Source organism: Pseudopodoces humilis, chromosome 2 (genome assembly GCF_049639895.1).
Source record: "Pseudopodoces humilis isolate 2021_Gansu_Grassland_sample_001 chromosome 2, ASM4963989v1, whole genome shotgun sequence".
NCBI classification, from domain to species: Eukaryota; Metazoa; Chordata; class Aves; order Passeriformes; family Paridae; genus Pseudopodoces; species Pseudopodoces humilis.
Genome location: NC_142201.1, coordinates 110,423,389 through 110,437,178, shown reverse-complemented (window position 1 = coordinate 110,437,178; position 13,790 = coordinate 110,423,389). Strand labels below are relative to the sequence as shown.

The window sequence follows — 13,790 nt, the reverse complement described above, 5'->3', positions numbered from 1 at the left end:
AGTTCCATATAATTCCTACTTCTCCTCCCTCACAAATTTCTCTTCATCTCTTCCAGTTGTTTCAGTTTTCCCTTCTCCCACTATTTCTGTGCTTTATATCCCTTCATGTCCCTTCAGCATGCCTGCACTGTGAATCAGGACATCAGAATGTTGTGCTAATGTTTTTATTTAGTGTGGGGAATGCCTTTTGTTGATGTTAGCAAAGTTTGTGCAGCTTGTGTGATGAATGTATATTTTAATGTCAACAGGGTAATGAAGCCTCAGCTCCCCCAGTTTAGAATTCTTCCCAGCATTCTGTATTCCCAATAGAGCCTCTCAGCATCTGCCATCCTTGGCAAGAACTGCCATTGAGCAAACAGCTTTTTCCACTGCCCCACCTTCCTTCACTTTCTCTTCCCCTTTGCCATCCAAAAATCTGTGGAGGAAGGGTAAAGCCCATAAAACAGACTGAACAGCCTTCCCAAATAATTACTCCTAGGAAACAACGCACAGGAGTTTTTAAATTCATGTTCCCTAAATCCAGTGGAAACTAAGATGTACCTGCTGCTGTTGCAAAGAAGGCAAACTCACAGGTCTATCAGTGAAATACAACTATTGCAGCAGCATTACAGACCCAAGCACAGAGAATGGGAAGTGACATTTTAGAACTGAGAGATAATTTTTGCCTACATATGTGTGGGAGATGCAAGAACCAAGAGACACAGGGTCTTAAAAGTCCCCAGTGCTCACTGCAAGAAATAATTGTGTTTGTCACTTCACAAACACTGTAAGAAAGAACATAAATACTGCAAAGGCAGCAATGGGGTTGTACTTACAAGGTGATAAACCAATTGCTGCACAAAGAAAAACCACAGAACTACTTAAAACAACCAAATCTTTTAATTAGAAAGCAACAAACATGCAAACAGCAGGTATAGAAATTTATTTGAACCAACGTTTTTACTATCATGAAAGTTACTTTAAAACATTGATCCAAGCTCCCACATTTGCTGTTTAAGGAAAATATTGCACTTGGCATTTTCTAGCACCCCTCATACATGGCAAAACATTTTAAAAACATTTTTGCTTATTTTAACTTGCACACTCTCCCAAGTCATGCACACAGTCATTCAAAAAAAAAAAAAAAAGAAAAAAAAAAAAGAAAGAAAAAGAAAAGGTTAGGTTATCCAAAAGCAATACCTCAGAATTGCACTAAAGCTCTGTAAGGAAAAATATAATTAATGTCTTATACAAATTTCATTGACTTCCAGGTGCTCACGCACAACTGTTGGTTACTCCTCATCTTCGTTTTCATTTTCCTGGCCAGATCCTTCTGATCTGTCACCTTCCAATCGGTCTGCAAAACACAGATTTAGTAAAAAGAACTTGCAAAAAAAATTTTCTTTTTCTGGTAAATAGTTACTACATGCTGTCTCCCTGGACTATTACAGAATGGGATATGACTGCGTTTTATGGTAGAAGAAAGTCTACAGCAGAGAGTGGGTAGAAATGTTACCATAAGAAAGGAGAAAAGGAGAAATACCCTAAAGGATTTCCAGGCTTGAAAGCAAAATCTGTGTACAAAAGGAAAACCATAGCTGCTGACTGGCTGTCAGCACAGAAAAGATGAATGCAAGCATAACATTAAAATGAAATGGTGACTACAAGGGACAGAAGTGCTGGGGAGGTGAAACTACAATAGCTACAGTTAGAAATGTGAATAGTTCAGAAACCAGAGGATCACTGCCTGTCACTTCAATATATCAGAAAAAGTGCCTTTTGATGTAAATATTTAGAGAAGAGCAAATACAGAAATGTGTGAGGGAACTTGACTGGCTCAAGACCAATCACTCAAGCCACATGCAGTCAGGTTTAGAAACACTCCACCCAGCCATAACAGATTTTTGCTGAAATTATTCTAACTGAAGTGTTGGGCAGTTCTTTTAGCATTTCACTCAAGGGAGATAAGGACAACTGAAGGAAACACAGGAGCATGAAGGTGTAGCACTGGGCTGGACACACGGCACCCTCCTGGCTCCCAGAGGTGAGAAAGGAGCAGCAGCTGCCACCAGGCACAGTTTCCTTCGCACCTCACCACTGCAAGGCACTGCTCTGCTCAGCCAGAGTCCTCATATTCAGCATCTCCCATCACTTTCACCTTCATCTGCAGGTCTGTTAGGTTTTTGCCCCATATGCCATGCCAGCCACCCAGGACATCTCCTTGCTTCCTATACAGTGTGTGATGTCTCTCCACTGTCCTCCATCTCCAGCACCAACGTCCAGTTCCCAGTGATGATTCTTCCCAAGCAACCGTCTCTCATCACCAGTTGCACCCCAATGGGAACTGGAAGGACATCCTGCTGACCAGCAGTCTCAGCAATGCCTCCCACAGTCCTGAATCTTCACACCCTCCTTCACCCCTAGACAACTCCAAGCCCACAATCACAGCCAATTTATCTTAAAATTCATTCCAGTCCTCCCCAACAGTTTTCCCATCACACAGCACCCACTGAAAAGATCATTCCTGAAGACTATCTTTTTCAACATCTAAAAACACATTTTGCTCTTTGTTTTGAGATAAAAAATAACAGCTGCAAAGATGTTGCAAGTCTCACACCAAAGAATTCCTAAATACTTCTATTAAGAGACCCTTGAACAATCCTTGAGTCTTCTCACCAGCCCCAAGTACAGCCACAGACAGCTGAAGGTCTGGATGACTTCCCAATCAACCAGCTATTTCACAGTGTTGTGGATAAGCTCTTCAGAAGTCTCTCACCTGCTCTTATATGATTCAACGAAGCCAACATTCGGAGCATGAAGGAAGCTGGAACAGTGATGGTGTTTCTGGTCTCTTCCAGCATTAATTCATTACGAGTTATAACCTGGAGGCAGGGATGGGAAAAAAACAGCATCAGAAATAAACACAGAATTATACTGCATTGATATGGGCTTGTAGATACAAAATTTCTGTGCAAAAGCCACTTTACAGAGTCCAAAATTACCCTAAGGGAGCAATATTTTAATAATTGCTACTAAATACTGTTGTCTGGGGTAAGAAAAGTCAGACAGTGGACTCTGCCTGCAGGTATTCAATTATCTGTCTAAAGAATATTCTAGTAAGATCATGGTTCCATTGTCCACATGCATGGCAGATACTAAGATGAGTGACTAAGAAAAGCTTTGGAAATCTTTCATGAAGTAAAGCAGACTGATAAGAGAAAGTGCTGTTTCCAGATGGCAACTGTTGTAGAGAACAAAGTTCTAGCACCAGTGCTGGCCAAGAATGTGGGAAGGAAAAGAGATGAGGTTACCCTCAACTCCTACCTTCATGCTGCTTGAAACTTTTGGAGAAAATCCAAGGAACACAAGCCATTTTCTATCCCACTTCATGAACATTCTTTAGCTCCATAATTCTTTGTAAACAGAGCTACAGCTTGCCTCTAAATGACTTGAAAGAGCTAGTTCCTACTGTCTCATTTTCATGGAAAAAATGAAATACTAATACCTAATGAATACTTTTAGCTCTCTTCCCTTATTCCTTCCTCATGGTACTTCCTTGCCATCCTTCTTTCTTCCTCCATAAATTCTAATCCCACACTGTAGTTTTTCTCAGCTTTTAGACTATGTTTTTTATTATCATTAAGCAAAAAAATTTCTTTAGGTGGAGACAAGTTCTGACCATTTTTCAGTCTTTGCTCCCAGATCAGCTGCTGTAAGACAGGAAAATAATGCAATTCTTGTTCTCTCTGAGACTCTTCAAGCCTGTTCCTCTTGTGAGGAACACTTTCTTGCAAATGTTTACAGTGCCCTTCTTCCTTCCCAGTCAAATTACCTTTTTTCTGTCATTCTCACCTGTTTGCCAGGCACTTGGCACAGCTGATCACTCCCTAACAGAAGCAAACTGAGAAGATTTCTCCAGTGCATCCATCAATAACCACCCTGACAACCTGTTGCTGAGGCATTTTCTCCATTCAGAGGTTTGTTCTCATCACCACTGTCTGTTCCTATTCACTAAGGTCATGGCCTCTCTCAATTTTACATACATTTCTGTATCTATATGGAACTTTCCTCAAAGACAGTGTTTTCTCTCCAGACCTTCCCCCCTCTATGGAAAATTCAGTTCAGGTATGTTGGACACTTATTCCAGCCAAACATAACATGGTGAGAACTATTTTATTGCTATGAACATCTCCTGGCTCCTTCATAGGTATTTCAATACAGGGAGTAAATTAAAAAACAAAAGACATGTAAAATTACAAACAGCACTGCAGTCAATTTTTCTGACAGTTCTACATTTACTAAAGAAAACATAATAAATATCTAAATAATTTATAATTATTAGAAATAAAGTGAGTGAACTAAAGTACAGTAATTACTTTTAGCACACATTTATGTTTAGCAATACTTCTAAACCCCAAAGGGATGTCATGACTAAAGCTGTCACACAATATGCAAGGAAGTGTCACTTCACTGAGTGCTAAAATAATGGGAAAGGTTCAAAACTCACAAATGGACGGTTTGGGGTTTTTTCAAGGGATGTGGGGTGGTGGCTAAGGGTTGTGTGTTTCTGTTTGTTTAAAATATATTTAGCACTACTATAGAGAAATAATGATAAAAAACCCCCAGTTTACTCTGTCCATGCTGCCCAAGAGATTTCACAAAAAAAAAAACCCCAACCTGACCACCCCATAACCAAATCTGTCCTATAACATTATTTACAGAAAACCATATAACATTTTGATATATTTTGTTATGTAAATCACTCAAATACGATTATTCAGCAGTCAGCTATGGTCACCCCAGGCCAGTTGCTATATCCAGTTATTGCTCTGAGGGCAACACGAAAATAATGAGTTACATAACTTCATATTGGACTTTTATAACTGATTTGGCTTGAAATGTTTGCTTTATTCCATGAAGTTCCCATGTGCAATCTTAACCTTTAAGTCCCTTTTATGCCACTGAATATTTAATAGGACTGATTTTTGCACTCCCTGTTCTGTATATCCTTGTATTTCCTTCACTTTATTTCCTTCATCTTCCTTCATTTATTTGTTTAGAGACAGGCACTATATTCATTTATTAGTTCCTGCCAGTTTTCCATCTGTATCCAAGTGTTCACACTTCTTCCAAATCCTTTCATGTACATAATAGCAGATGATGTTATATAATTTCTAGGAGAGATGATGAAATGCAAAGTGCCAAGGATATGAAAGTCAGCTGTTCTGAAGGGCAGCTTTTTATTTGTAGCTCATTTGTTGAACATTAAATAACTCTGCTAATTCAATATCAGTAATTTGTACCAAAGGCTTTTCTAGAATTAGAGATGCAACATTACCATGGAAAAGGAGGAAAGGTTCTTACCTCATCTGCAAGTTTTCTGTTAAAAATCTTGGATTCTTCCAGTGGCGACCAAATTTTTATATCATAATCAATACCCGAAGAGGCCAGAACTAGAAGTAAGCAACAGTAATTCTAAATTAAATGTGTTATGTGTTTATTGGTATTTTCTGCCCTTAGATGGAAGAAAAATACTTTACTTGAAGCATTTATTTGCAAATGTCAGATCTCATGCTGAACAGAGCTTGTAATTACCAAGTCTCCACATGAGATCTGCTCCACAGATTATATGGTTTTGAAAATATAAATATAAATATGAAGAAAACAAATGCAAACATCAAGAGCCCCCTGTTTTAAATTTTAAAAAATCACCAGAATATACAAAAAACAGAAGCAAAAAGTAAGGGCAAATCCAGACACTACTAATCCATTTCTGCTGATAAGTATATGCATTAACAAATAGTAACAAAGCTTTAGGATTTGTAGACCCAGGTACAAAGGCAGAGCCAAGATAATTTCAAATAACCTTTGATAATTTCACTGAATTCCATGTAAATTTATTTGCTGTTTAAATATAAAGATGCAATGGATGCTGTTATAAACAAAGTATGAAAAATATGAAAAATATGAAAAGTTGCAGAACATTCTCTAGATCATTGTACAAAAACCACTGTAGGAAAATTCCACAGAAAAGTCTCAGTAGCTGGGAAGCTGAACAAGATTAACTGTCCTAGAAGGAGGATGAGCTCTCTTAATGACACCTTCAGAGGGTGGCAGAGAGACAGCCACACTCCAACAAATGTCAGCAAAGCTACAGGGCACTGTGAAAGGTGCTTCCAAAGGGAGTATCCAACTCAGGACATTTACAAGAACTCAATTTCAATTAAAAAGTTAAAAGTTCAAGGCTTTGCCTATGTAGGACAGTATTCCATGTTCCCCCAAACTGTTTGAAAAACCCCAGCCTCTTCTAGTATTATTATAACAACTTTACTTGCTAATTTGCTAACAGCTGACTCTCGCTATACAGCCAGGTAAGCTGTGAAACAAGAAATGACACAAATACTTTCCCTGACTGTGTTAGAGGCTGGAGAATTGTTCAGATTCCCAGTTACATGTGATTCCTACTACTGCTTTGGTCCATCTTTTCTATGAAGAGCTTCCTATAAACACAAATTATTGAAGTTTCTATGAATTTTATTAATTCTTCTAATCTCACAACGCCAGTGAGAGGGGGACACCCACTTCCATTGCATTTTTTTAATAGAGCCAAGTAGAGACCAGATTCCAATATAATTTCCAAGTATTGCTGGCATTTCAGCAACCTCATATTTCTGTCATTAGTGTCATAGAAAACATTTTATGTGTTGAGGGCAGCAAAAAACTCAGATTCTTCTTACTACATCTGACAATATTTCTCTAAATTTTGTGCCAGGAGTAGTTTGATTTCAATAAACTTTTGAGAAAGGAGGGATTTAAGGGCCAAAGGTCCTTAGTAAGAGGCAAAATTAAAAGCAGTATTATCTGAATTATATGGGGAACCAAGAACAACAGTTCATTAATCATTGCATTGCTCTGTTGAGACAGTTTAAGACTGAGCTTTAAAATGCTTTAGTGCAGAGAAGCTGGACATGCAGAGTGTGAGAATGCTGCTCTTACTGGGGTCGAAGGGGTGAGGCTGCAGACAGTTCACCACGTGGTTGTCAGCCTCCAGCAGCATGAGGTGCTCAGCAGTGTGGCGGTCCCAGATGAAAATGTGGCCACAGTCGGAGCCACTCATGACAAAGTTGGATCCCCAAAAGTTGGCTTCCTTTATCTGCAAGAAAAACAAAACTTTGTATCATCCAGCCAGTGAAAAGCCCATCCAAGAGCACACTCTTGTGTCTGCACTAACAGTGCTGCTGAAGAAAAGCTCAGCCCATGCAGAAATGACATTTAAGAAATTTTAAAGGAAATATTTAAAGAAGAGTGATTAAAAAAATGAAAGTTCAGAAGGGTTTAGATTTCCAGAGCAAAGTCGCCGCTAATAGGAAAGAAAACAGAAAGGAGATGGGGCAGACTGAACAGTTTGAAAGTAAATGCCAGCAGATCTGTCACTTTCTGAAGACACAGAAATGATACTGGAGACAGGGGTATGCAATGGAGTTTTTAAGAAGAGTTTGGCTAAGTTAATGTTTGTGACATACTAATCCCCTGGGGGGGATTTTCCATTACAGAGAAACAGGAGACAAGACAGAAGTTTATGAAACCTTCTTCAGAAATCACTTCTGATTTTACTCAGTGTAGGACATCAAAATAACCATTGTTAAATGATATAAATTTGCTGTCCTATGTCCTCTACAGGTGAGAGGTTTGATGAGGTGGCAGAGAAGGGACATTGCTTCAACAACAGTCAGAAAACTCAGTCATGAGATGTGAGCTGAGAGCTCCACAAGAGTCTGCTGTTTGTGCTGCAGGAAAAAGCCTGGAAGGCTGAAGCGTAGCCCTGCGTGCAGAATTGTTATTTCGAGAGCTAGCAGTACCTCCTATAAACTCTTTTAATTGACATACAAGGGGCAGGAGAGGTACCTGTGCAAGCAGGAGTTTCCTGTGCAGCAGCTTGCAGAGTTCACACAGACCATTTCCAATGTGGGAAGTTCAGTTTGGCTTTTAAGTTCAACTGCAGCATATGGGAGTTCAACTTTGAGTTTGAGACTATTTACACAGAATCCTGCTATGAATTATTTTCCAGGTAAGACTCTAAAGAGGGCCATGCTTGGATCCTTATCTTTCTTTTGGAACACTTCCTACAGAAAATGCCCTGAAAAAAAGGGCAAAGACATTGCCTTGCTCTCTGTGCTTTGCCTCAGCTACCTTGATACAGGTTCATTGGTAAGTTGAACCCTTATGCTGTTAGAAATATGTGCTTTATTTCTAACATAAATAAGTATGCCCAGCTTTAATCTTCAGGCTTGGTAGATCTTTGTCTATAAAATATGTCCCAATGACAGCAGTCAATGCAATAAAGTCATCCTGATGGTCTAAAAATAAAACAGAGAAGCTGCATTCCTGTAATGAATTCCAATGCATTAATCTTTCAGCAGATTTCATCTTTAGCTCCTTTTATATCTATTTTCATTATCCTGTTACATCTAGATTATCCCAAATAATAAAAAAAAATTTAATTTTATATTTTAATTTTCAATTATGACCTCTTCCTGTTTCCTTTGTATTCTCTTACTCATACTTCACTATACTCATAAAATCAAATTTTAGCACCACAGAAATGAACAGAACTAAAATTCACATTTCAAAATTTCAGTTTTCAAAAGTTTCTAAAAGTCACTGTTTTAAAAGCAGGACTATAAAAAAAGTAAGACTGCCAAATAAAGTTTTCTAAAGTAAAGAAGAATCAGAATTATTCCATTTTCCTGCATAACCTTAATTCACTATATATACATATACACACACCCATGTATATGTGTATATATACATAAAAATTATATACATATATATGTATAAATGGCTCATGTAATTGACAAGACAACTTTATCCCTGGGTTGCTCAGGTGTGTAGGAAACAAAGCTTTTTAAGCTGTCTCCTTCATAAATTTGAAAGGGAAGTATCATTAGCCCTTTCCTTGCAGGAATGAAGGTATTACTCAAACCAGCAGATTAAAATGGTATTTGCAACCATACAGACCAACAGGGAAAATAAAATTACATCTTCATTCGTTCTATGCATTCCTTGCTATAGGTGCTTGTGTGAAATAAAAGGAAAAAGACCAACCCACATCTCCAAAAACCCAAACAAAAAAATCTGTTAAATAATCTATATAATAGCAGACTATATAGATGATATAGATTATATATATATCCATCATTCTGATATTATTTGTGTATCTTCAGACAGAGACTGAACTAAGACTTAGATTAACTCACTTTTAGTATCTTTTAACCACAAAGTGCCTGATGCCAGGGCTTTTAAACTAATGGGGGTATAAGCAATTAAAATAAATTTCTGAAATAGTGAAAAATTCTTTGTCATTATTCAAAGTTTATTTTAAACTCTGTTGTTTATGTAGACTGAAATATGTATTTAATGAAGCATTTTTCCAAGTGTAATCAAAGCTATTCACACAAACCCTAGAAAATGGCTTTTGGGGGTAAAGGGACTACTCCTCACATCAGCTGCAAATTAACACACCAGCTACTTTTGCAAAATACACCCAGAACTCAGAACTTCACATTTCAAAATATTGCAAAAACCAAAAGAAGAAACAGCAAGGAAAGAAGCATCTGTTTTTCATGCACCATTGCTTTACAAACACAATAACTGCATTTTTCCTTAAAATACAGCATTTTGTGTGAAAAAGACAAGGCCTCTAGTAGCCAAATTATAATTTAATAACTAGCACTAGTTCCTTTTTTTTTAATTCAGAGATGTCAAGGTTCTTCAAAACTGTGATTTAATGCTCACTTTCCCTTCCAAGCTCTTTAAAAGTTCAAGATTAAATAATAATTTTAAACAGCTTGGAAGGGAAAGTGAGGATTAAAAGATGATTTGGAAGGTAGGTACATTTTAGGACACTTAAGCCCATAAAGCACTGGGTTTGTACCATGGTCCGGGAGTTGCGGTGGCCTTTATAAACCATCTTTATCAAGGGCCGCCTGATATTCAGCGTTTCCAGCTCCTCCATCTCCTTCCTCTCCTTCCTCCTCCTGAAGAGCTCCTGGATGCGGGCGACAGCGGATCGCCTGTGAATTCCAGAGACAACAGCACTGAGAGCCCCATCCCAGACACTGCAAGGGGCTCTCAAAAATCATCATTAGGCACTCCAACACATTCTCCATGAGTTTGACACAGACATCAACATAATCCCAACTGTAAAATTACAGACTTGAGTTTTTTCCATCCTGGCTTACAACAAGAATAGCATGCAAGACAGTGGAATGTCAAGTGATGCCAGGTTTTATTCCCCCTCTGTAGAACAAACTTCAGCTGCTGGCAAAAATCACATGCTATTTTATTTTCATCCTCCACCCATATTGAGGTAGCAAAATTCTGAAGTGATTAAAAAAAAAAAAATCAATGCCAGAAAAGAAGTTTCTAAATTTTAAAAAGCCATTAAGGATCTAATTTGTCTCGCAATGTGATTTGGTTATTCATAAGATTTTGTCCAATGTATTTCTTATCATTATTTCTCTATGACAAGACTTAAGATTTAGATAGCTTTTAAAAAGTTCTAAGCACTTTAGTACTAAGGCTAAAGATGATTTGAGATCAATTATTGGAGCACCTATCCCATATAGTAGCAGTAAGGTTTACAGCTGGAGATTTCCTAAAATAACAGAGGAAAAGAAAAGCCAAATTATATAAAATTTGTTTTGGGAATGTTTAATTCCAGGAATTAATTTTTTAATTAATCTGTGAACCTTGGTGTCAAATTTTTCCTGCTTAGCTCTTCAGTTTGCAGATCCCCATAATTCCAGCTATGACCAGACAGTCACATCTCAGTTATTTTTCTTCTGTCATTCCTTGTCATTATTAGCTTTGAGGTCCTGAACACAGTCCAAGGGGAATGTCACTCTCAAGAAGAAGCAGGTACAGATTTTAGCAGAATGCAAGGAATAAAACTATTACAGCAATTTATATGATCCTAAAAATTAAACTAATCCAGGAACCTCACTACACTGCTGCCAGAAAGTAACCTGAATTTGTTTCTAAATAATGTTTTCCAGCGTTTCTGTCACTGATCCTGGAGACTCCAGAAAAAAGTCCTCTACTCCAGAAAATCCCCCAGCAGATCTATCTCATAACTAATTCTCTCAGCCAAATGATCTACTTAGATTTTTGTCCATATTTTGCCACAGGAGAAAGTTGCACCAAAAAGTTAAGGTGAAATAAACATTATGCTACAGCTAAGCAAAGAAGGAAAAGGAATGCAAGTCATTAATGCAAATTTATTTACTATAAAAACAAATAAACCAACAAATCACACACTATTTTACTATGACAGATCACCTAATACAGCTAAGCTTTCAAAATAAATTTTAGTACTTTTTTATAGAAAGCAGAAGAGTTTTGAAAGCACCAGCCAATAGATGCACTTAACAGTGTGTTATTAATTGTACATTTCTTAGATGTTTGCCTAGCAAACAGCCCCAGAAAAAGTAGACTACTACTACTTCCTTGGTGAAAGTTTTCTATCCTTTCAACCCCTAGGCAATTTCCTGGTTCATTCTTTTTATACTACAGCAAAAAAATACACTGTATTTTTTAGTTAATCCTTATAATTTGCCGAGTTTCAACTTTAATCTTCAACAGATTTAAGAGAGTTCTTTGCAACATCTTCATAACACAGAGGGGGGGAAAAAAGGAAGCCTACATTCTTTATCTACTGTGCTTTAAATATCACTGAGTTATTTTCCTCACCAGTTTGCTTCTACATAAAGGAAAAAGGGTGGCATGCACATGATAGGCTGCATCAAACACTTACAGAAACTTTAAACCATTATTTGTGCAGCTTTGGGTTTTACTTGCTTTTTAAAAAAAAATGGTTTGTGTGTGGAAGTAAAAGCATCTATAATCTACCGTGATTGCTTTTTGTAATTTTTGTGCATTTATTCACACTAATTATCTAAAGATGTGCAGTGAAGAGGCTGGGAAGTTAAACATCATTAGGACTGACAGAGCAGTTGACTGGTCAAGCTGTTTCAGAAGGGTTACGTGCTGGACAGCAGTAACAAGTCTTGGGATTAGAAAATGGTATTAAAGTAGGTAATTGGTACAGCAAAGTATTTTCTCACACAATTTTTTATCCAAGCATTTCTACGAGAATGAATCTCCTCCTCTCCATTCCCCTAGGCTGAAATATGCAGATATCACAAAAAACCTCAATACTACTCAGCAATCAGAATCATGCATTTTTAAATAAGAGCAGAAGCACAGAAGCAACTTTTGGTTAAAACTATCTTTCAACTAAATGAAGCTCTGAATTTAATCTCCTCATTTGGGGCCTTATTTTAAAAGGCAGGAGTGGATTTCTATTTAGTTATCTTGTGAAGTCAGTGGTTACCTTCAGCAGGGAGAAGACAGCCAGGCACACACGGCTCTAACTGTCATACTGGGATAGAGCCCTGCAGAAAGCAAGAACACGGAGAGGCAAGTCTGCTCCAGAAAACATAAATATAAGCCCAGCTTAGTGACATTTCAGAACAATACAGGAAGAAGCCTTCTCTCTGAGAGGTATTACTTGTTGATAACTACTCTGATAACTATAGATGTTCTGTACATTGTTTGAAGTCATATATGCACAAGAATTTTAAAATCTGGCATAGCTGTTTTCATTTGTATTTGTGATGAGCAATTCCTGTCTTTGCCAACACAAACACAGATAGCAGCCTCATCACTTGGAGCATCAGCAGGTATAGAAGTGTGCTGTGCAGTTTGAACTGTTCTGAGGTTCAGCTTGAGCTGAGCCTGGCTGAGAGCTGCTTCTTCCCTTCCAAACTGCTCTTCCAAGCACAGAATGTCAGACAATGGAATTTATGCATTTATTGTGTCGGCACTCCTCAGGCAGCCCCATCAATGGGTACAGTTCTAGGAAATATTCACAGAGCACTGCTTTTCCCCTTATGATCAGCCAGGTTTGAAGTCCTTTTGAAGTTAATTGTTGTAATTAATTATCAAAAGTCAAATTAAGCCCAAGATGACTAGAATAGGGATTCAGAAGTGAAGCCATATTTTTTTAGTTAAGCATAGGTTCAAGATAAGCAAACAAAAAAGCAAACCCACAAAAATCCCACAATGCAAACTGATCCACAGTTATATATTATAAATGGAGAGAAATGGAAAATATGTATACACGTAAGTTAAGCCTAAAAATATATAAGTTGTCACATAGGGCATTTTCTGTATAAGTTCTGAGGTGTAATGAGGATTTTTTTAAAAACAAGAATCTGTACAATTTGCATAACTAAATAACTGGTTTGTTTGTGAAAGTACAATAATGTAGTGGCTGCCATAAAACTCATCTGGTCCCTGAGATAACCCTGCTTCTTCCAAACACCATTATCCCAGACTGATAATGGTCAGCCTCCTGAGCCCAGCTGGGTGCAGAGCTCATGTCTCCCTGCTTCCTTGATCCATCCCTCTTGTCTCAGCTCTGCACTGAGTATTGAACTCAGTATTGATTCCTTCAGTGCTGAGGATTTTTGTCACTTCTCAGGTCTCCAGATGTACTCACACACAGACAAACATGGTCTTGTTTTCACAGTAGACAGCTTTGGGCTGCAAGGGACCTTAAAAATCATCCCCCAAGCCCCTGCCAGGGGCAGAGACCTCTTTCACTGGACCAGAGGACCACAAACCCCGACTCCTTCTCTTAAGCTCTTTGATGTTAACATCTTATTTTTTATCCACTCGTTGCCATCTTCTCCTTTGAACTATTTTTCCTATCCAGAACAATTGCAGAGAACCTAAGGCTTATAACC

At 37.9% G+C, this 13,790-nt stretch overlaps 1 protein-coding gene across 7 annotated transcripts in view; it reads right to left on the bottom strand.

The window, feature by feature from the left end:
* Nucleotides 1–857: 857 nt before the first annotated feature.
* DCAF6 (DDB1 and CUL4 associated factor 6) overlaps nt 858–13,790 on the bottom strand; it is a 77,298-nt gene continuing 64,365 nt past the window's right edge. For all 7 annotated transcript variants that reach the window (XM_014253593.2, XM_014253594.2, XM_088051326.1 and 4 more), the window contains 5 exons: nt 9,914–10,052; nt 6,976–7,132; nt 5,344–5,432; nt 2,756–2,861; nt 858–1,336 (listed from right to left, as the gene is read on the bottom strand). In XM_014253593.2, the coding sequence (XP_014109068.1) occupies nt 1,272–1,336; nt 2,756–2,861; nt 5,344–5,432; nt 6,976–7,132; nt 9,914–10,052 (556 nt within the window). In that variant the 3' untranslated portion in view covers nt 858–1,271. The remainder of the gene's footprint in view (nt 1,337–2,755; nt 2,862–5,343; nt 5,433–6,975; nt 7,133–9,913; nt 10,053–13,790) is intronic.